The following is a 24,944-nucleotide window of genomic DNA, read 5'->3' on the forward strand; positions in this document are numbered from 1 at the left end:
TTTATAGATATAGTTCTTGAAGACTGCTCTGAGTGGACAGGTTTCAAAACGTTCCTGTTACTCATGGCTGGACAACACATTTCTTTGAAGCACATGGACGTTCTGCTGATAGCTACCAGGCAGTCCAGTCTCCATATGGTGGAGACTCCGCCATGATCAACGAACGATACATCTCATACTTGATCACAAGGTTATTGCAATTGGATGAGTGAACTGAACTGGGCTGATAACCCACCAGAACCATTCTTTTTACTGTTTGAGTGGAGAATTTGTGAATCCTGCCAGACTTCCACAGGTGATGCATTCAATGACATTGAGAAGGAATCTCTGTAAAGCGAGAAATTAATTGGGTATCAAAATATTGGTATCACTCTAGACGAAGGCAGATCCAATCACTGCAGCCAAGGCACTGAGCTCTCTTTGTGAATGTCCATCAGGACTGTGTGTGTTTGTCTGCCATCCACAGCATGTGTCAGCGTAACTGTGGCCCTCCCCTGAACCTCTGCTCAATGCGTCCAGTGTTGTGCTGCAGCACAGCGGGCTCATTCATGAGGCTCTGCAGCGGTGTGTGTAAACAGTCTCGCTCTTCCGGGAGCTGTAAGTGTGACTTTCTCTGCTGGGGCACAGGAAGGAAATGAGAAAGAGCATCGCTAGTCTTGGCTCATCTGCCTCGCGCTGCATGCTGTTTAATGTTGACCACTGATCAGTAGCACAGGGATGAACCACCAACGTGTTGATGTGTGATTATTAAGTTATTCACGTTGAGTTGAAAGTTTCTAATCAGGTTTGTGCTGTTTGCAACAGGTTCTTGTTGACCTGCCTATTCATCCCACAGTAGATTTAGTCACTGAATGGTTTGATGACTATTATATCATTCATTCCTTCTCTTGTGTGATGGGATCAGACATAAATTTGATCCCTTCACTACTTAACTCATTACTATCTAGAGTATCAGTCCTGCTCAGGCACGGACGTTGTCCAGTATAAAGCAGTAAGTTGCTCAAGAGAACCTCTAATTGGAATTGTATTGCAGCGCATGAATGGATTTGTCAGCTGTACATTGATGACACTGCGAATCATTGTGTTGAACTGCTGAGGATCTAACAAGGATGGGGTAAATTGAAACGCAGACCCAATCTCATGTGGGAAAGCTAACAAAGTGGCTTGCAGTGGAACCAAGAGAATTATGCAGCTAAAGCAGCTTAAATAAAATAGGAGGGAACCAGGTGAGCCCTCAGTTGGTGTGGGCTGGCATGGAGATCTGCTGCTGTCAGTTTTTATGCTGGATTGTGACGGAGCTCGACTTCTTAACCTGCCTGAACTCAAACTATGCTTAATTTCTGAATTTTTATGTTAGTCCTGTTTGTTTCGATTTTTGGATAAATGAGCCAAAGTTTCAGAAACTCAATCGGATCACATTAGGTGAGCTAAATACTAATAAAAAAGTTGATGGTACACTGTGGTGCAGTATGGTAGTCGCTCAATGTATGTTTGAATAGGTAAGTTGATGTAAATCACTGTTTATAAAATGTACATACACAACTATATACATGCTTAAAGTGTGGCTATTGATACGATGATAGAAATGGAGGCACCACGGCAGCAGAGGTTTTTCACAGGTGGCTGTGAGAATCCTGACTGTTGGCTGAACAAACAGCCATTGGCTGAATCCGACGTAAATTCCTCTGGAGGGTTCATTTTTCTACTGCCTGCTCTCTGTTGTGTGCTTCCACCTTCTACTCACTTACACACATACTCCAAATCCGCCCAGGATGTACGTTTTTCTCATCAAGGAAAATTCTCACTGGCTTGGTCAGATCACATGAAAACAAGTGGATGACATAGAGAACAGACGGGTGATGAAAAGAGAAACTGATATCAGCTCAGGATGACAAATCCACTCTGGAATACTCTGTAATTGTGTTGCTACGGTTACTATCCTTTCATCCATGTTACAGTGGAAACACTTATTGGTTAAAGAAGCATGAAATTGTTCCTTTATTCATAAAGTCATATTGCTGGTTCCACCTTAGCAGTCTTCGACTGTTCCAGCTCTCCTTGCGATCTCACTGTTCCATCCGTGTAGCCTACATTTGTAAATGGATAAATAGGGGGGCTGTGACTGAGGGGGTAGAGCGGTCGTCCTCTAACCAGAAGGTCGGCTGTTCGATTCTTATATTCTATGAGGTTCAGTATCTTGAAGGTGGGCAAGGCCATCGAAAAACATTATAGGAAAAAAGTGCGTCCCATACATGCACTGTATGAATGTGTGTGTGAATGGGTGAACAGCAAAAAAACTGTACTCTTAGGTGCTTTGAGTGGTCATCAAAACTAGAAAAGCTCTATATACTGTAATACAGACCATTTAAGCAACTACTTTCTTTGTTGGTGCAGCCTTATTGCTGCTATCAGAGTCAGTGGCTTTTAACATCCATTGTCTTGTAGTAATCACGACTATCCTGCTCAAATTTCGACAACTCAGTCCGATATAGCCAAATACAGCTGAAATATACTGTCAATATGTTTTTACTGGTCATTGTCAGATCTGCAGAAACAACAGAGATAAGATGCACTCTCACAGCCATCTTCCTGTATAGTAGATACTGGTTCCAGTCCTGCAGTCCACTTTCAGAAATGAGGAGTGATTAGAGTTAAGTTAGTAAACTTTCTTTGACAATGTGGATGACGATTTTAATAGATTTCAAGATTCCTTATTTAACTGTTGAAAAATAGTTTAGCGAACCTCTCTATTTTCTCTGTGTGTGCGTGTGTGTGTGTGTGTGTGTGTGTGTGTGCGTGCGTGTGTGTGTCAGCTGTTACCAGTCCATGTCTGTTGCTGTGGTTGTCTACTTTGTGTAAATAAACTCACTGTGTATTGTTAATCCCAGGCGTCTGCCTCACATTACAGCCATCTATTTCAGACCCCCTGGCCTCCTAACTCACAGTGCTTGGGGAGACTGTCACACGCCCATGCACTGCACACATGGTTTCCAGTGTTGCACTGTGCATGCATGTGTTCTGCAGCATCTGTCAGAAATGGCAACACATATGGCTGTCAGTGCTGCTGGTGTCACCACGGTCCTGTGTAAGCATCTGTCAAACGTTTCCAAACCCATGTTTCGAAGTACTCTGTGAGGGGGATTGTGCTGCTGCTACTGTGCAAGGCTGCTGTGGTACTGAGGGAGAATTTAATTTGGTTATGAGGGTCAGGGTTCTCCTGATTTGGTTTCCATGACTGCTATCAAGGCATTATGTTTTCAGATTGTCCATGTGTGCCATTCTTGTGAACACAATTACCTAAGAACACCTTGAGGAAATATATTCAAATACGGTATAAATGTATTAGAATTTGGTTGTCAAAGGTATAGAGAATTTTGTTAATTACCCACCTCAACTAACTTGCAAATTTAACCATATTTATCCATTTTTGAATAAATTGAATTAACATTTAGCTTAAAAGGTATGATTGAACCCATGTTGTATTTGAGCCCACTAACATACTAGTGTTTAGATAATATGCAGCTGGAAAAGAGCTTTAAAATGATATGGGACCGATTTTAAATCCCTATAAGCTATAGTAAGGACAATGTGGCCAGACAGCCCATATCTCCCTGATTGTGATCCAAATTATGTAAATGCTTTGTTCCATAGGTTTCTCACATTATTAAATCAGCATGGCAATTCCATTAAGATCTGTGATGATGCAATCCAAAGTGATGTGACACAGAATGATCCCAAATTTAATAAAACCCTACAGACTGACCTCATCTAATATATGCTTCGGTATCAAAGTGTCCTAAACCCTTAACACCTCCACCTCTGTGTTTGTCATACACACACCTACGCTCAGTCACCCATTCTCTCTCCTTTTTTTTGTAGATGTCATCTCTGCAACTCACTTCAACCCTTACTTCAGACGGCTGACATTTGATGTTTCCTCTATGGAGAAGAATGCATCCAACCTGGTGAAGGCTGAGCTTAGGATCTTCCGTCTTCAAAACCCTGTGGCCCGAGTGTCTGAGCAGCGCATCGAGCTCTACCAGGTACAGACACCTGTTCGATCCCATGTCCTGAATCTTACAAATAAAAAAGTTAAAAAAAACATTTCACAGTCTGCATTTAGGGGGCAGAGGGTGCGGAGTGTTGAAATATATATTTCTCCTTATCCTTTACGTCACTGTTATAAGAATGCAATAAGATAAATACATGTGCTTGTAGTGCACAGTGAGTTTCGATTTCTTTCGCTGTCTCTCAGACTTCCTTTACTCCATTGTCATACAATGGTATATCTCAGTCTTCCAAGGCAATACACGAGGAGAATTGGATTTCAGTGAACATTAAAGAGGAGCAATGCTATCTTACGTGAATTGTACTTTAAAGAAAAGGGTCTTAAAACAAGAGAGATCGTTTAAACGTAAAGCTGAACATGCTTAAAGGTCTTTTGGGAAATAACACCTAGCCCACAACCAAGACCACATGGTCTGGGGGAGCTGATAAAATCATAATCAGACAAGCTGTGCCCATCTGCTTTGAACCAGGTGTCGGTAAAGAACATAAAGACAAGGTTTTCAGATGAAACAAAATCACTTGTGTAAGACAAAGAGCTTTGAGAACACTTTCCTCTTCCTTATGCTGGTAAAGAAAGGAAAGGCAGACATTGGGGCTGCTTCTTGGTGTGTGGGGAGTGCCACATCAGCAGTGGTGGGTCCATACCCAGAAATCAGAGGGAGGCATTAGACAGGGTGGGGGGTGGCGTGGGTAGGACCTAGATGTGAACATGCCCTGGAATGCTGACTGCCGGGAGGTGTTCCTTGCTTTTCACGAACCTTCGGTGCCACATTGTAACAGCTTGGCGATGCCTTTTTGTCTGCATGCTGAGCTAGTGTGAGATATCCCTGACAGGCAAGGAGGAAAGAAAGGGCTGGAAAGGATCTGTGGTATTGTTTTAGTTGAACTTGGCAGGGGATTTAGTTTGAGTTATCTGGGGGTCGGCTCTCTGACTCTTCCCTCATCCCAGAAAATGTCTTTCTAGAGCTCTGTGTTGTCGAGGAGGTCTTTAGTCTTACATCCTCGTTTAGCCAATGGCATATATCTAGATCCATGGTGCTGTTAGTTTCAAGCAGGGTTGTGTCACTAATAGGGCTGAACGATTTTGGGGAAATAAACTTATTGTGATTTTTTCCCAAAATATTGCGATTGCGATTTAATATGCAATTTTTTTATTTTATCCTCTTTTCCCCCCCAAAAAAACCCACAATGAATGATTTAAATATGACCAACACAATATTAGATACATTTACTATACTATATTCTTTCCCACATTTTAATTTAACGGCTCATTACAGAAACACGAACAACAAATCAGTGCGCATTTAAGTAATTTAATCAAAGTCATTGTAAGTATAAACACAAGGCATGCACTTTTTATAACCTGTGTGCAAAATTTACCATCTTGAGAAAAACTTTTTTTAAATTATAGATGTCTTACTGCTCCCAAGTCAGTAACATTTCCAGTGTTGTGAAGGATACTTTCAAAACGTATTCCGTTACAGAATACAGAATACATGCCCAAAAATGTAATCTGTAACTAATCTGTGTAACGTATTCTGAATACTTGGATTACTTCCACATTGAATTGCATTTTATAAGTGTTGGAATGCGGCGTTGTCATAGTCAGTGGAGCAGCAGCAGTTTAAGCTCTGTGTCCGCGGATGCGGCGGGCCAGCTGGATGCGCTGGAAGGGCAGCTTGCGGATCAGCAGCTCCGTAGATTCCCGTTCATGTCCGGGTGGTCGTGCAGCGGTATGGAGGCGCCAGGCCTCAGCAGGAACACCGGATCAAGCCGACAACCTGGGAACAGTCTATTATCACCAGGATCAAGCCGACAACCTGGGACCAGTCTCTTATCACCTGGATCACGCCGACAACCAGGGACCAGTCTATTATCACCTGGATCAAGCCGACAACCTGGGACCAGTCTATTATCAGCAGGATCAAGCCGACAACCTGGGACCAGTCTCTTATCACCTGGATCACGCCGACAACCAGGGACCAGTCTATTATCACCTGGATCAAGCCGACAACCAGGGACCAGTCTATTATCACCTGGATCAAGCCGACAACCTGGGACCAGTCTATTATCAGCAGGATCAAGCCGACAGCCTGGGACCAGTCTATTATCACCTGGATCAAGCCGACAACCAGGGACCAGTCTTTTATAACCCGGATCAAGCCGACAACCTGGGACCAGTCTATTATCAGCAGGATCAAGCCGACAGCCTGGGACCAGTCTATTATCACCTGGATCAAGCCGACAACCTGGGACCAGTCTATTATCAGCAGGATCAAGCCGACAGCCTGGGACCAGTCTATTATCACCTGGATCAAGCCGACAACCAGGGACCAGTCTTTTATCACCCGGATCAAGCCGACAACCTGGGACCATTCTACTATCACCCGGATCAAGCCGACAACCTGGGACCAGTTTATCATCACCAGGATAAAGCCGACAACCAAGGCAAACCACACAAAAACGTATCTCTGCCTTTCTGTCTTCGGTAGCAAATGCTGGTTCATCTCAAACACAGTCTGCATGGATAAACAAAGCAAAAGCTTCTCGGAAAACAAAGAAACAGACATCTAAAATCACATTACTGCCAACCCCAGCAAACCCTCAACTCACAAAGCCATAATTCATTAGCTGATCGGTGACAAGGAGACAGACTTATCTGTACTGCTAAAACGGAAAATTGAGCTTACGAATCAGCTACAGCACTTTGGTTCTCAATTAACCCAGGCAGACCATGAAAGAGCCGTTGGTATTGGTGAGCTGTCCGATCATATCAAGCTGTAACGGAATACTGCCCTACAAATAAAAAAACTGGAGAAAGAGCTCATTGCTCTACCCGACAGGAGGAAGAAGGCTGAGGCATGCCTCGGCAGACAGGTGGAGGAGACTTCTAAAATCAAAATTTCACTGACCCAGGCTAATCATGACCAAGAAAAATCAAAACGTCAGTGGGAGGAGGAACGGTCACATATCCTCTGTGAACAGGTCCAAGCAATCTGCTGCCTCAAGGTAGAGAAGATGATGGTGCAGTAAGACCAGAACAAAGAGACACTCCAGTGGCTTGAGAAGAGGTCCCACCTCCTGGAGTCTCTAAATAACACCAAGCAGGCTCTGGAGGATAAGAAGAAAGGGAGAGAGATAACACAATCTAGGTCTGAAAGTTTGAGGACATTGTTGTCCTAGAAAGGTGAGACTCAGACAAAACCAAAGATGGAATGGAAACAATCACTCCACGTCTTTACCAGTTCTCTTTTAGACTGTGTAAAAACAATAAAAGATTTGTGGGGGTAGTTCGCCAGAGCACCTCCAGGGTAACCAAGGAGAGTTAATTGACACAGCTGAAGTTAGTTGGCCAATCAAGTCTCCCTTGATACATGTAGAGAGACACAGAGATGCAGGAGAAGACACATGCCAGAGCTGAGCTGTCATGACAGGCAGAAACTGATAGACAACTTATGTTTTGTTGTGTTAATGTTTGCTGTTTTTCAATTAACGTGCTGAAACAGGGAATGTTCATCTCTGTCTGTTTTTGGGAGACCCCGGAACCAATGTCCATTGCCACAGTTTCTCTTAGATTACTGTTTAAATTTATATTTTTGTAAAGGTTATATATAATAAAATTAAAAATAATGTTATTATGTACATTTGTCTGTCTTATTAACAGATTGTAATGGTACAAAGCCTAGAAATGATCTTGGCTCAGCAATATTTTTTCAATTTTTCCCACAATAGAGATTTTATCAGGTAGGGGAGAGCGGGGTAATGTGAGACAATTTGCACATTTGCTCCCCTCTAGGCGAGCTAAAATGATATATCGGTAAAATTTACACATTTCCCATTAATTCAGGATGTTTCCTAGCAATGGAAATATGATTGTTTTTAAAAAAGTGGTCTTGTGTCTCACTTTACCCCAGCTTAGGGGTAAAGTGAGACACCAGACCACTTTTGAGAGACCAGACCACTTTTGAGAGACCAGAGAAATCAAGGGGGTAAAGTTATCCACTTACTTTTTCCACTTTAAAACTATCATAACAACACATGTTATAATAGTTAAAATCCCGACAGCTAGATTGACAACCACACATTCCAAAACTAATATCGGAGTAGTAACAGAATCATGGGGATTGGTCAATTAAGCACATTTATAATTATTATGATTCATGTGATCTCTTGCACACCCTAGCTTACCTGCACATTGTTTCTCTGTCCAATTGGCAGGCACAAGGATATTGTTTTTCTCTGCGTATTCAAATGCCAGTTCACGGCACTTAACTGGAGCAAGGCCATGGAACTGGTCAGCTAGTTGTTTCTAGTGTTTGGCAAGCTCCTCCTCCATCTCATCTGTGAATATTCTCTTTACCTCAGCTACTGCACCCCAGGCTACTGATTTTACTTTCCCTTTCTCTTTCTTTTTATGAATCTTTTGAGGGTTTTCTTATCAATATTTCTATCCCTTCCAGCTTTTCTTAAGGATTTCTTTCCTTGCATGACCTCAGCGGCTGCACTCTCCATCTCTGTGAGGGGTGTTTGGCCCCAGGTTGTATTCCTAAGGGGCTCATTAAATCTGAGTGATGCTTTGCAAGTTTCATCAATCCAACCTCTTGTCTTTCATGAAGTTGATCGATTATTTTTTCCAGCTCAATGATTTCATGGGTGAGCATGGTACATGCTGGGGCAGTGGGGGGGAGAAGTGAGATGAGGCAGCTTTTCCCCAGTGATACGGTTGCGGTGTTGAGCCCTGACAAGCTTTGCAACTGTGATCCGGGAACAGGCATTTGACAGTTGGATACAGGTGTTGGGCTGGACAGAATGTGCTGAAATCAAGACTCAAGACACAGAAGCAGGGTGAAGTATTCATATTAAAAATAGTGGTAGTGCTCAACTGACAGGCCACCAAACAAGGATCCAAACAAAAGAGACAGGAATAAAGTAGGGCAGGCTGAGCAAAGCAGGTTGAGCATGGTGATATTTCAGGCATGGCTGGATGTTGGATGACAATAATTCCCATTAACAAAATCAGACACACACAAAGTTCCAAAACAACCTTAAAATACAAATATTGAGAAGAGACATTAGCATTTCTAACCACCGTGGTTGATCTGGTGAAGCCTGTTTCCTTGTGCTAAAATACTGCCTGTTGGTATGGCATTGATTAAAGCCGCAGTAACGATTGACTGATTGATTATTGTGCATGCCAACAGTGGTGCCTTCCCCTTTCTCACTGGAGGCATGGTGACTTGCCAGAATAATACAACCACACCACCAGAAAAAGGCAAAAAGAAGGAAACACAGAATAGTTTTGGCACTGGCTTGTTTCTTCCAGGAACACCCCAGACTAGTGCACGCTTCTGTGGTCACAGAAGTTTTTCCATAGTTTCCTGAAGAATGCCTCATCTTTACCAACAGTCTCTACAGGAGCCATCTGGGAATCCCTATGCTGCCTCATTAATGAGGGGGTCATAGAGATTTGTGTAGAGACGGACCAGTTAACAGACTTTTGCCTCCAGCTCATGTTGTGCTATCCACGCTGTGCATGCCAAGTTAAAAAACTTGGGAGGTGTGTAAGGATAGTAAGAGCAAGCATATGACGGGGGGGGGGACATAAGAGGGACCTAAGAGAGAAGGAACCACATGAGGCTTTGTTAATCTACAGCCTCAGGGGGGGTTGTAGCACCAGTGCACAAAATTACAGAATAGTTTGAATGTTTTCAGCATAGTTCTAACATAAAAAGGTAAGTTCTGCATGGAGGTTTTTTTTTTCTTGTCAAATTGTGTTATTTGCTCGATATGAACTGAGAGTTTGAGCTTTCTCCTGTTCTCGTTTGAGAACATTTTGCATATTTATTAACAGTTAGCTGCATCTATGGTTTCGTTGTTCTCCTCCTCTGGTCCACTATTCATCATCTTCTCTCAATAATGACATCATAATAATAATATCCATCTCACCAAAGTTAGGCTTCCTGCTTTCGAAAAGTGCTGTTGCTCCAGTGACTGGATATGTTGTCCTTAGCCAAAGCTAATTAGAACGAAGATACCTCCTAGTTTTCCATATATGACTACCACATATTTCTACATAGTATTGCGGTGCTTGAAACCAAAGTTCAGCGGTTAGAGGTGAACATGGAGGTAAATAATGAACTATGTGGAGCATGATTGCCAAGAAACAGGAGGGCTAGATATCCTTCATATCCTTCCACTCACAAGTTCTCCTTATCCGCTGAGACCTATTGAAGAATTTCTAAATTTGTCGCACCTGATTGTGTGGCATCATTCTCAACTGTTCAAGTGAAGTTTAGGAATTTCTGGTGAAGTGTGCTAATTGAAAGAATTTAAACGTTGACCTATTACACTTCTGGTTTGCCCGCAGATTTTAGGACACAAAGATCTGACTTCCCCAACACAGCGGTACATTGACAGCAAGGTGGTGCGGACACAAACAGAGGGAGAGTGGTTGTCCTTTGACGTCACAGAGGCAGTGAATGAATGGTTGAACCACAGAGGTGAGTGAATATTTCCTTCATCACTGTCGCTCGTCCTCATCACGCACCTCAAATGTTACATTCTGACATAATTTCATCATGACCTTTGTTTCTTTAAAGACAGAAACAATGGATTCAAGATCAGCCTTCACTGCCCCTGCTGCACATTTGTGCCGTCGAATAACTACATAATTCCCAACAAGAGTGAAGAATTGGAGGCACGGTTTGCAGGTTATATGATTCAAATAATTGTAAATTGTTGTCCAAGTCTAATAACGCTGGTGTTATTCTATGTTTTGGTATTATCAAGAAATGCTATCGATAGACCAAAGCCAACAATGCATTAGAATGTCCTATCTAAATTTTCTTTCCTATCCTATTCTGTCCTGCTTTGGCTAGGTAACATCTATATTTGAGTCTAACATCAGTGAGGGGTAAAGGTCGTATATCTATAGATAACATCACTCATTGGTTGGACTGGATATTGAAAGTTGAGTTTGTGTGTGGTTGAGGGCGAACACCCATAGTCTTATTCTGCAGCTGCCCAGACATTGACCAGTAAGCTGTGGTCTTATGTCCATACTATATTTCCACAGAGTTATCACACACCAGTTTGGTTGTTATTGGCCCTCCAATCTCCATAAACTGGCAACCACAAGCAACATATTCTAGTTAATATATTGCTCTACACAACAATGACAGGACCCTGCTATAAACAATGTCAGAGGTATGACACCCACAAATGTGCAGAAAGTAAGGTTCTTCACTTTCTGCCCATTTAAAGTATAATTTTTTTCTATTCACAGATAATGTTTTCAATAATGTATTTTTTCTTTTGTTAAATATTTTTTTCCTAATTTCTGAATCTTTGTTGAGTAATAACAACAACGCAATTTGCCTGTATGGTTCTATTTAGTTTTTCTGATTCTGGCATATACGTCAGTATCACTTCTGTGAAAATGTGTTTGATTTTAATAATTGCAATTAGGTATAATTGACGGTTTGGCTCTATTTTGAGACCTACCTGCCCTTCCACATGCATAGGTAGGAAAGCTTAAGGTAGGGGAAGCACACCCCTCTACCCTGCCATTAGCCTTCAAGGACATTCAGGCAGGGAGAGCAGCAGCTAAAAGAACCTGACACAAAACAGAGCAGGCATCAATGAAAACACACAACGCTGATTAGTATGAAAAGGAAGTGCTGGGGTGGAGGAGGGCTGTGAAGTGGCTTAAAGTGGAAGCAGGAAGAGTAGAGCATGTGCACAATACGAGCTTTGCCAATTGAATGCATAGAAATCTGCTGCTGTCGGCTGATGTTCCTGATTGTAGCTGAGCTTGACTTTGTGACCTGCCAGAACTAACGCTATGCACAATTTAGTAGGAGGCATGAATTGTTGGTTTACATCTGCACATGGGATTTGTTACAAACGTTTTGAATATTGCAAGTTGTATAATTTATGAATACATTATTTATGTAGGTTTTTGAAACACACAGATCTACTGGGACTACATCTTCAACATGCTCTATTTCATCCATTAATTCCGTCATTGAGATACTTTTACCACACACTTCCTCGATAATTTAAATATGAAATTTTGATCTGTTGATTAACACTTTTTTCCCTTGTATGCAGTGAGATGCAGCTCATTGACAACTCTGTATATTTGCAGCTCATTGACAACTCTGTATATTTGCAGGTATTGACGACAGCTTCATTCATGGTGGTGACCTAAAGGTGTTTAAGAAGCGCCGGCACAGTGCTCGGGCTCCACATCTTCTCCTCATGCTTCTCCCTTCATACCGGCTGGAGTCCCAGTCCCGGCACAAGAACCATAGATCCAAGAGAGCCCTGGATGCCGCCTACTGCTCCAAGTAATAACCTGGGACTTACTCTTACTGTCATTACACACACACACAAAATCACCTTTCTAAACAGAAACAACACACAACTGACAGAGTCACATTTGACTGGAGTCCTGGTCTATGTCACAGTGTGTGTCAGGAGTCAGGGCATGTTGTGCATAATATAGTGTTTTTAAAATTTCAATGACACATTCAGCTCATATATTTAGGTTCATAGTTTAAAGTTGGGTTATTACCTGTTTAAAAGTTTACATGGACTGTTCAGAAAATGCATAATTTCCCTCAAGCTGTCCATTGCTGCAGCTCCCCTTCCAGCCACTGGCTGAAACCATTGATTTTAGTCTCGTAGAGGCCCCCCTCCCTAAAAGGCTCTGGTTGAACCGACTGGCACCCACTGTTGTGATTGGACAACCCCTTCCACTGTTTATAGGAAATGTCGTCTTATGCTCTCGCTTTACTTGGCTTTGTTAGGGGGCGTGGCTAGGTATCCATTTTCAAGATTTATGAAATGACATCATGACTCCACAGAGGTATCTGCCAGGCTTCTGACAAGGCATCGCAGGAGCCTCAGGAGAAGGGTTTTCTGTGGGGGAGAGGAGCTCCCTTCACTACAGAGCTTTTACATACACAAAAACCTTCATAACACACTAGAGGAAAAGGGAAAAACTGAAAAAGCACAATATGTCTCCTCTAACAGATATGGAAAATTCAAAAAGCAGGGGTGGCCTTGTCTACAGTGATTTATACTGATAGAAATGATGACTACACATACAAACTATAAGAACAAACAGGAACCCGTCACCATGATTAACCTTCCTGCTGCATCTCTTTGTAGAAATGTGCAGGACAACTGCTGCTTGCGCTCACTCTACATCGACTTTAAGAAGGACCTGGGTTGGAGGTGGATCCATGAGCCAAAGGGATATGAGGCCAACTTCTGCGCCGGGGCATGTCCATATCTATGGAGTGCTGACACGCAGCATTCCAAGGTAGCGTATGGGGGATAGGGTCAAGGTATCAGTCCGTGGGATCAGTTAGTAACTTGAATGTAAACTTGTACTACTATATTCCTGATGGTCATCTTTCTGCTCCAGATATTAGGCCTTTATAACGCCATCAACCCTGAAGCTTCAGCATCGCCCTGCTGCGTCTCCCAGGACCTGGAACCCCTTACCATCCTCTACTACATCGGCAAGACCCCCAAAATAGAACAGCTCTCTAATATGAAGGTCAAGTCCTGCAAGTGCAGCTAGAAAGCCATACAGGCCAGCATCAACACTACCCCCCCTGCCTCAACACGCACACACACTCACACACAAAAACACACACAGGACATACACACAGTCAAGCCATGACTCTACTGTACAGTGTTTACACAGAGGCAACGGCAGGAGGGGTGTGAATTACAGAACAAGTCAGTGGTACTTCATTGAGTACACAACACACATGATCAGTGCTTCTCCAGAAACCTGACTTTGATACCAATGCTTTAAGGCTGAAATAAACAGAGTTGCGCTGAACTATGCCGGTGGCATAGGTTCACAACGCCTAATATTGATAAAAGCAGGTCGGACTGAAACCAGGCTGAGTCCAGGTCGAGGCAGCAGTTTGTAGTGTAATGTTTGGCTGTCCAATCGGCAAGAGCTGTTGGCTATCCAACATCAACATGTGCAGCTTTTTTACACCAAACAAACTCCCTCCTGGAGGAGAGCCAGAGCAGCCACTCAGTGCTGCACAGGTCTCAATTCTATTGGGCCTCATTCCAACCAACTGTTCATAAGAAGAAATTTATTTTTCAAACCCAATTATGCAGGTATCAACGCTCTAGTCCAGATGCCCAGCTGACGGTACACCCGCGAGTGCTGTGTTTCCAGTGATGGTCCCCAAGCGCTAGTCCAGCTCAGATAACTCTGGACATCCTGTCCCCCTCCCCGTACCTTTTTCCTATCCCCCCTCTCTTTTCTGTGTTTGACAATATTTCTTTTAAATTCAGATTTGAGATAAAATCACTTTTTTTTATGTCATCAGCTTTGCCACTTTTTCCCAATTGAGCTTTTACTGAATGTGTAACTGCATCTCATTTAGCTTTATTTTAAATCCATTGGCGACACTACAAACATTACCGTTTTTTAACGTCCGATACGCCAACATCTTTAGATTTTTGTTTAGGCATTCATGGCTCCTTAAATTTTCCTTTATATTTCTTTGATTTCCTGCCTTTTTATGGGCATTAACGGGGCGTTTACCTCAGCTTATTAGGAATAACTGGTTCATGCTTTCAACTTATGAGGACAGTGGGATTCATCAATGTAAGAATAAGTGAGAACAAATCTGCAGTTTAAAGATACGTCGTGAATCTGATGTAGGGTTTTTTAGGAAGTTTCTTTAGAAGAAATTTAAAAGAAAACTTAAGAGGATATTAGTGAATAAGGGACTTTTTTATGAGGTCAAACAAATCTAACATCACATTTTTATTCTAAAGCAGTTTAAAAAATAAAAAATAAAAATGAAATCTGGAGCTTTTCATTAAGTATATTGTTGAAATAGATCCTTCTAGCAATCACAGTATTTCTAAACCAAATTAAATGGAATGGAAACCAGTTGATGGTGTGATGAACTAGTTGATACAAAGCTTAGTCATCAGCCAAACTAAACAGACAATAAATTCACGTATTGGGTCATTCAAAGGAAGGCCTCTCCTAATTTACATGCAGGGTTTCTTTTTCTCAGCTGTTATAATACATATTTCCTAATTCTTTAATAAACAAATTTGAGGATACAATCTTTATATTTTGCAGTGGTATCAAAGGCATGGACTAAATGTGACAACATACAAACATACACACATACATATATGCAGTTACACAGACAGGGCTTTTGTACTGGTATATCCTTTTGCATTTTGAAGGCCCTGTCAACATGCACCACCTCAGAAACTTGTCACACCGAGATACAAGAGTAAGGCTAACACTGGAAGTTCAAATAATGAGTGTCTATTTGTCCTGAAAAAGACATTGCCCCACCCCAACAACCACCCACCACTTCACCCCCTCTCCCCCAACTCACCATCTGCAGTCACTCCACATTCTCATCTCTGTGTTTGTCTTTGTTTTGTATCCATCGTTTTCAACATCCTCCCATTCCATTATGTTTAGGCTGTTTATAAAAGCCTAAAAAGTGAAAATGACAGAATAGGTGGGATTGTCATTTATACCATGTTTTGATGAATGATCGGCTAATCTGAATAAGACGCAGATCATCTTGCTAAAGTTATTGGTTACAAAAACATTTGCCAAACTATATGGTGTCATTTTCGGACTTCATAGGGATGATGATGATGTCATTTCTACCAAATGATCATTATTTATTTTTTGATCGATGTAAACTTTTGGTCTATTTTTCCTTCGGATGCAGAACTACTCGGAAAGATGCATCTCATGACATCACTTATCATGTGACATCATGATGAAGGAATACTCTTTCGATCCATATAAGCTTTAGATTGTCTCTAGTGTTTTTATTTGAGGAAATATCTTGAAAAATTCTTTATTTTGATTTTCGTTGATCTTATATTTCGACTGATGTCTGCAAAAGTTTAACTTTTGGAGGTAACCTCCCATGTAACATAACCAACAAGTTTTGAAAAATCCGTCCATGTGTGTTTTGGTTATATTGTACTCATACACACAAACACACACTCACATAGAGGTTTGTGCAGCTATCCTCATTATGACTTTCCATTGACTTCCATTTATGGTGGACAGCCTAACCAAAACCTTATCGCTACCCTTAAACAGGACCTCAGAAATAAGACTTAGCCTCATTAGGGCTGGGCTTTGGTCCCAATGAGGTCTGCTGGTCCTGACTAGGTCAGTCATTATACTGGAAAGGTCCTTAATAGGTAATAAAATTTGTGTAAACAGAAGCACACACACATGGGTTAAAAAAAAACAATGCCCTGCTTCTGGCTATGCAGGCGTGCAAGGTAATAATTCGAGCAATATGTTCGAAGCAACTCACCTAATTTTACAGTAATATTTGTGGGATCACAATCCATTCACAGCACCTGAGTCAGTCAGGAAACAAGTTGCACCTTTACCTTTTCAAACTTTCAAACAATTTGGTGCCAACCGATCATTTCAGACTCAATATCTAAATGTGACCCATGTTCAAACAATAGTTTGAATGTCAAGTAAAAAGTTGTAGCATATTCAGACCTGTCTCCACATCACAGAGAACGATCTGGCTGCATCCATTATCATTTTGCTAAATGGGGCAAATAAATCTCTGGATTGTTTTTATTTCTCCGACCAATCACTACAATCTCGGGCTAAGTCCAGGATACATTAACCGTGCAAAGTGACAAGGAAGTGTCGTGGTGAGGGGGACTTGTGAAGGTGGGATTATTTAAAGAATCAAAATGAACTATTTAATGATGCGAACCTGCCACCTGTCACTCTATTAATGTTTTGTAGTGTCATCAGCGTGTTGTCATGCCAACAGAAAACTATGATTTCACCCTCTACACTGCAAGAGCTGTCGGTCAGTCATTATTCTTTGTTTCTTTAATTAAAAACAAACCATTGCACTGATGCTGTTTTAATTTTTCCTATTTTAAAATATCTAGTTTTTCTATTTAGTCTGCCCCCCCCCCCCTTCCCCCCCGTATCAAATAAGAAGTGTTAATGTAGGTGTCCTGACCCTGGCCGTGTTTAGTGCCAGTGGATTTACTGAGTAGCAGGAAAGAAGGCTAGGCACCAACTCTGTCACGATAGAGCTGTAATTTTTTATGTGTATTTGTTGTTGTTTTAATGATGATAATGATGATGTTATTGTGAGCCACTATGCTGTATTGTAACACAGTATTGTTGTGGTGTTTCATTGGTAAATAAATTATTTAAGTTTCAAGGGAACTCAGTGTTCTGTGTGTTTTCTCTGTTTTTGAAGGGATCTTTAATCAGACTGCTGCATCACATATGTATATATATACATATATGCTGCACAGGCACTGGAACTATATCTATAACATCGGATTTCAATCTTTCCTTCAAGGAATTATTATCTATGTAACACACATAGAATCAATCACCTAAGAGAATCAAGAGTTTGTGTATGATAACTGATAGGTGTAAATAATACAGATGCAGTGATATGCATATTGTACAATAATGTATTGGAATATTGTATTTGAAAGAGTCATTAGTCATTGGCTGTTTAAAAAGTCTAAAAAGTGTATACATTTTCTGGAACATCATATAGTTTGAACAACTACAGAATCTTCAGAAACTCTGCTCCTTTACCTGTGTGAGAGTGACACCACTTATACCAGTTTTATAGATTTTACAATACAAAATCCCTGGCTCCAGCATGATGCTGAGAGTATGAGAGAGATGGGCTTTGTGGCATCGAGAGAGATGGGAGTGGGAGCAGTAAGGTTTTGTCCGCTCTGGAATGAGGCTTTCCACCACGCTCTGTATGAGGGATTCCGCCTGCATGGCTGACCAATGATAAATAAAGAGCGTTTGGTTCCAGCTCTGTGTGGTTCCTGTCCAGGGGAGAAGACCAGAGGAGAGCTTGGCACTGGTTCCCAATGGTAATCTGGACCACCACGAATTATAACTCAGCATCTCGACCGGGGTGTTTCATCATCCTGGTAAATGGGGATCATGCCGAGCAGAGCAAATCTGTCCTGGGTTGGACAGGGATACACATTGTCATATATCATCAGATTTGAATTAGATATATCAACAAGGTGAGGATCTTCTTCTCTTGAGCAGCTTGTAATGTGGTGTGCTGTTATGGTTTACCTTACTGTGAGACACATTCTCTGATTTTATTGTGTCCTCAAATATCACCTCAGATGTCCCTCATCTCACTGTTGTTGTCCCAAACTCAAATTACACATCTGTGGCACAGAGGTTGGGCAGTTTTCTTGCTGACAGAGTCAGAAGAGCTGGAACATGGAGTCTAAATGATTGTCTTTGGCTCCAACCTTGAATCTAATCAGATTCCTGCGGCAATATCTGACTTGCACATACAGCCACCACAACTGTGATGTGAGAGGTTGCGTTGAAGCCCCGTTGGATGTTGCACAGCAGCTGAAAAGGGCCCTCTGTCCTCGGCCATGCAGCAGGCAGCTCCTGTGAAAGGCCTGTGACTGTGCAACAGGGCGAGCACAGATTTCCAGGGTGAAAGGGCTCACTGTCCCTGGAGAGAAAAGCAATTTGGAGATTTTGGTTACTCAGCTGCAGCTGCCGGCACAAAATAACACAAAATTAGAGAGAGGTGACTGTGACATCAGCACTCAGCAATGCACTGGCTTCCATCAGCAGAGAGAAGAATCTCAGAGATTGGGCTGAGTATAGAAAGTCCATGTCTAACTACACAATGTGTGTGAGTCAGTGTGTTTGTGTGTTTGGATGCCAAGGCATTCCTTTAATAGTGATTTGACCGAACTTGATAGCATCTCGGTCTGGTTCATTGTGCCTGCCCGCCCCACCTCTGGCTCTGCTCGCCCTGCGTCTCGTGTGGCAGCAGAAATAGCTCATAAGACAGAGTATTGTGTTGCTTCTGTAATTACACAGGAAGGCTAGCGCTCTTTGAGCTCTGGATTAGTGACTCTCTTTGTGTTTCCTTCAGAAAGGGGGGCACAAAGAAGTATTGCTGACAACCTCAGTACAAAGTGAGTTTTTTTTTCTTTTTCCCCCCTTCTTTCTTTCCTCGATGCTGCCTTCCTCTAAAGTTTGACAGGCATCTTGGAGATATCACAAAAGAGAAAAAGGCAGGAAGGCCGCCCTGGAGCCCCGGACATTCAATCCCTCCAGCGCCAGACTGCCTGACTGCCTGTCTGTCTGGCGTAGAAGTCAAGTTCACTTTATTGTATTGAGCCTGGACACAAAACACTTTGAAATGAAGTGGCCTGAAAATTTAAAAGAGAAGAAAACAGGAGAGTCAGAATAAACTAAATGGAAAATGTCTGGTTTTGGATGACAGAAAAAACAAATAAGACATGGCCACTCCATGAAGTAAAAATAGTCCATCCACCCATTATCCTCACTAGCTTATCTTCGAGGGGGCTGGGGTTTCTCCCAGTTGACACTGATCAGGATAGACGCTGGACAAGTTGTCAGATAGTCACAGATACATTGACAAATCCCCAGTTAACCAAGCTCTGTGTCATTAGACTGTGGGGCAAGAATCCATTAAGGGAGAAAATGCGAGCACCAAAAAGATAAATCAGGTTAGGTGGTAGATGGTCTGTATTTATGTGGCACTTTTCTAGTCTTGATCACCACTCAAAACACTTTCTCTATCACACAAAACTGACACACTGTCAGCACAGCCAGGCAAGTTGGAGCTCAACATGTTGGCCAAAGACACTTTGGCATGTGGGGTGCTATGTAGAAGTCAAACTGCATAATAGTTTTTATGCACCGAAAATGTAATATCTTTGCATTTCTGTGCATAAGTGGTGTTTGTAAGAAGAAGCCATCATTTGTGCATTTGTGGATCTGAATATTTCAGTCTTACAGTTTGGATTGAAACCTACATAAACTCTATTATTTTGGAGGAAAATTCCTTGGAAAGTGATGAATATTTCACAGAGGAAACGGTGTTCTTACATGCACGCAACTTAAACCTGACATTTAAAGTTCAAATAATCACTGTAAACCTTTGATATCATGAAATCTTGACAGCTAAACAGCTCAGACTCAAAGATCCAATCCAGCTGCAAAAGGGCAGAATCCAGCAGCTCGCCACTCACATTAGCATTCATCTGTGGATCTCGTTAGTTTCTCTACAATTGCAAAAGCACTTTTTTGAATACAGGGCTCATTTTGTCCAAAAAATTTACTGAATAGCAAACACATAATTCATATGATCTGATGATGTTTTAATCAGTTACTTATCGTGCACAATCTAAAACACTTATCATCTTACTCTTCTAAAGATAACGATTTTTTAGAGATATTGCAGTACACATATAGGTATATATTGATCAAACCCAAAATGTAAGACAACTTCTGTACACTGATAAGAAATTCAATTCTACAAAGACATATTACTGTTTACAAAGCAAATACATTTATGGAGACAAACAAGTCAGAATGACTAATTATTTATTGTACAATAAAAAATAAAAGAGGAATACTAAACAGCATGTGTGAACCCTCACACGGGATTGGAAAACGGCACCTGGAGCTTCTAGCTCTACAATAAAAATGTATCAATCAAGACATGGGACATTAGGAGCTTGTGTGTGTGTTTTTTTTGTGTGTGTGTGTGTGTGTGTGTGTGTGTGTGTGTGTGTGGGTGTGAGACTGTGTGTTTGTGAGACTGTGTGTATGAGACTGTGTGTCTGTGAGACTTAAGGCATGAGAACATTTGATTCCAGTGACCCTGTGTTACATCAAAGATGTGTGTAAAATCCTACTTGGGATAAAAACCAACAATTATTAAAAAATAAAGGAAATAAACTGGAATCAAGTTGGAGATTCCCATCCGTAATGTGTGTTGGATGGGAATATAATGGGGAGGGTTACTAGGCACTGTAGTAATAGTGATCTGGTATTATCATTATGGGAAGCCAGCCAGCACATCCAAAGCAAACCACATTTGCATGCTTTTAACTCTTAGCTTGCACAGAGCTACAGAGAACAACACTCAGCTCTCCGCAAATGAGGACCACATTTTCATTCTGCGGTCAGACCACATCAGAACACAGGTTCAGTTGGCCAGGGTGTGTGCATGTGGAACACACACACACACACACACACACACACACACACACACACATACACACACATTCCAACAAGCTGGCAATTCCACACTGAGGAGATGACCTCTGAGAAGTGTAAATACCCATGAGTGTTGGATTGCAAAATGCAGGCTGTTCTCTACAATAATTGAAGATCAGAGGTCCACTCAACAGCTTTTCTGAGTTTTCAACTACATCTTATAATGTTGTTCATTCAGTAACTGGAGTATCAGGAGTCATCATGTCACCATAAATACTGGAAATCGAAAGAAATCATCAACTCCAGACCACAGGTCACAGTATTCACTGCATAGGGGTCAGGGTCATATATTTTGATGTCTTACAAAGGGATTAGCAAACAGTAGAGTGCATACCGCCGCCAGGGTTTATACAACTGTGGAAAGGTTTCACTAAATATTAAGGCCTATTTCTTTAACACAGCACTTTTAAGGGATAGAGTGACACTATAAATATTACAGTATAATAAAAACATGCAAAAGTTACGTTGATGCACTTTGTCCTAGGGATTGGACCTTCATTTGCATTAATCTGAAACTGATCTGGAATCTGAATTGGTTTTTGCTGTTGATTGTTATCATTAGGTTTTTACTAATTATATCAGTAATTGAACATATTAGAATTGTAAGCTCTGAATTGGTTTCTGTTTCCTCCAGAAGCCTTCACATGGCTTTAGATGGCTGGACATGTCTTCGAGTTCCTGCTACTCCCTGTCAATTACTCACTGCACCTGATTCCTCACCTCTAAATCATCACCTGCTGTATAGGACCTTCTGTCCGAGGCCTTTTGTCTTCTATGCTTTTTAGAGGCTCCCTGGTTCAGTTTGTCAAGCTCTGCCAGCGCCCTCAGCCACACTATCTCCTGGATTCTCTACAAACGCTGTGCCCTGTTCCCCTGGAAACTGGATTTACCCCCTTGCACATTGTCACTACAATACAAATTTGGCTGTGCTTGCTGTTGTTAATTGTTCAAGATCAGTGGATCCAAGGGAATGTTACTGCCGTTAATCAAACTTCGGGATCCTGTGAGAAACCAATGAGAGGAAACTGAATCAAAGAGAGGATCTGGGATTGGCTAAAGGAGGAGGATATGTTCTTTGTTGTTGAGTTAATAAGCAGTTAGCGAAACCAATTCCAATTGCCTAGTTTATTATTAAGGATTACTACTGCTACTTTCAAGGGTTACTACTACTGTACCTTTTTCATCCTCAACATTACAGATGTTTAACAATGAGGCTGAGTCTCACTCTTCAGGTCTCAGCAGTACCACCACACCCCTTGAAGCGGACAAAGAAAAAAAGATCAGTTTCATGAAATTTGAATGATAACGGTAAAAAACATTAAATTGAATATTGCCTTTTAAAAATTGCTTTGGTTTGAAATCTGCCTTAAATGAGATGACAGCATCATCATGCAGATTGAGTGCCTCTGTCAGAGCGAATGGAATACATACGGGTGTAAGAGGATGTGGGGCTTCCTCAGTGAAGCCGACATAGCTACTGTTTATTGTTGTAGGATCCTGATACTCAGCTAAATTAGACAGATGTAAGCTCAGATCATGCTCAACCACGATATCTTTGTCACGCGGCCAACTTCTTTTGTGCATTGATGCTGTGTGCCTCTCCATTAAAAAAGTATATCTCTCTCTGTGTATGTGTGTGTGTGTGTGTGTGTGTGTGTGTGTCTGTGTGTGTGTGTGTGTGTGTGTGTGTTTGTGTGTGTGTGTGTGTGTGTGTGTGTGTGTGTGTGTGTGTGTGTGTGTGTGTGTGTGTGTGTGTGTTCTTCAGGCTATGTGAGAGAGGCAGCAGTGGATTGAATAACTCCTTGATCTACCCTCTGGGATGGACCCCCTTATTGAATGGAGCGTTGTCTTTCAGGCCAAGTGCTGGCTTTGATTTGACGCCAGGAAATCCAACTGTCCCTGTCCATCAGCATGACGGGCCAAGCCAGGGATAAACCCAACGACCTAACAGAGGGGGGCACGCAAGTATGGGCTTGAGTAAGGTAGGGACTGGGCAGAGGGTTCGGATGTATGGAAGGGGGCAGGCACAGGGAGGAGAGCCATGCGTTATATATTTGGTTCAAGGTAGGAGGGTAAGATTCAGATCAAAAGTATTGAAGTATTGAGTCATCGAAGAATGACTGCACATACTATTTGAACATTAGGATAAGGTTACCTTGACCCTGACATCTATTACTTTGTCCAATACTATAAAGCCTGGGTCAGCACATGACGGCAGCTCTTGCGTGTGTGTTGTTGACACAGGCGGCGTGTCCTTAGTGTGCCTCCTGCTGAGCTGCTACATGAGATCCCTGCTATGACTACTGTATTTCCCCAAATAAAACCAGGCCTATGTACTAAACGAAATGCCAGGACTCTATGGTATGAAGCCGTTCATCTTCCGGTCCTGCAATTGTCACAGATGGGAGTCTGTTTTTATTGACTGTGTTGGGCCTTGGGCATCCATACATTCACGTTAAAAGTTTTTATTATTATCAAATAATAATTGAAGTTCACCTTTATGAGAGTGGGAACCTCTTCAGTCAGATCATCAATGTTTTTGTCTACCACATGTTTTAAATATATGTATTTAGATTTTTTTTGTCTATCCCTGCTTGCCATTTTGTGCATTTATTGATGTTTAACAACTGTGGGTGTTTCGATGTCATCCAGATGCATGTGGTGGGTGTTTACCTGTGGTTTTTCACCTCCAGATCCATTTACACCATGTTTCTGCCAAGTCCTGCTCCTATAGTTGTTTTACTTTACAGACCACTAGGCCAGCAGGGTATTACTCAGCTGAGTTGCCAGAAATGTGTCAAAAAAAGTCAAGTCCGTGCATCATTCCTGGAATAGGAATATCAGCCATAGAAACCCATACGTCAAACAGCAGCAGGCTCTTCCTTGGATGAGAGAGCAGTGAAAGAGTGATGACCCAGTCAACTTCCAGAGTACTATACACACATCACAAACTCACCTATTGTATGAGAGTGGTGTCTTCATTCACTTTGTCTGAGAATAAATGGTTAAAATCCTCTCAGTTTGGGAAAGTGCCTCACCAATCCAAGCTGCAAGTTTTCATTATCGGTGGGAAAGTAGGCTGACAGGAGATGGAAACTGCAGAAGCGTGGCAGAGCAGCCGCAGTCATCAAATTGGAGAAGGAAGTGCAGCTGCACTTATCACATATGGCTGCATTTCTAACTCTATGGGAAAGTTACTCAACTGAGTTAACAAACCTGGAAAGTATGGCTGTTGCTGGGAGGCTTTTCATGTACAATTGGATCTCAACATGTTAAATTCATCACAGTTAAAATGAAAGAATGAATAAGAGAAAGAAAAAAGTCAGTTTTTCCATTCTCTCATTACGTTGACCTCAGCTTTGGTGAACTAGGCGCCCATACTGTAATGTAAAACAAGAATGGATTTGGGACTTACAGGATTTCTGCTGGGACTTAAGGAGGAGCCGGGAATGGAAGAGCTCTTTTTGCCTTTGAATGAATCCAAAGTCAGGGATCATTTTCATGAAGACGAAATATCATATATACAATACTTCATAGACATGGTATACTGCAAGCAATGTGCTACTGAGGTTGACAGCCTCCAAGAGTTGATGGGTCAATAATCCTCCCTTGAGGGCATCCACCGTGTAGGTACAGTATTTGCTCTCCATAGTTCTTTGTAATCACATCATTGAGGTGAGATTTGTACTCCTGATAAAAAGTTCACTTATCTGAAACTTCCTATCCAGGCCACGTA

At 41.8% G+C, this 24,944-nt stretch overlaps 1 protein-coding gene across 1 annotated transcript in view; it reads left to right on the forward strand.

Annotated features, from left to right (window-relative positions):
- Positions 1-17,294, forward strand: part of tgfb2 (transforming growth factor, beta 2) — a 34,459-nt gene extending 17,165 nt beyond the window's left edge. The window contains exons 2-7 of the mRNA XM_053433339.1: positions 3,880-4,043; positions 10,436-10,568; positions 10,668-10,778; positions 12,245-12,419; positions 13,246-13,399; positions 13,505-17,294. Coding sequence (XP_053289314.1) covers positions 3,880-4,043; positions 10,436-10,568; positions 10,668-10,778; positions 12,245-12,419; positions 13,246-13,399; positions 13,505-13,663 — 896 coding nt within the window. The 3' untranslated portion in view covers positions 13,664-17,294. The remainder of the gene's footprint in view (positions 1-3,879; positions 4,044-10,435; positions 10,569-10,667; positions 10,779-12,244; positions 12,420-13,245; positions 13,400-13,504) is intronic.
- Positions 17,295-24,944: the final 7,650 nt, after the last annotated feature.

The sequence above is a fragment of the Pleuronectes platessa genome, chromosome 10 (assembly GCF_947347685.1).
Source record: "Pleuronectes platessa chromosome 10, fPlePla1.1, whole genome shotgun sequence".
Classification (NCBI taxonomy): domain Eukaryota; kingdom Metazoa; phylum Chordata; class Actinopteri; order Pleuronectiformes; family Pleuronectidae; genus Pleuronectes; species Pleuronectes platessa.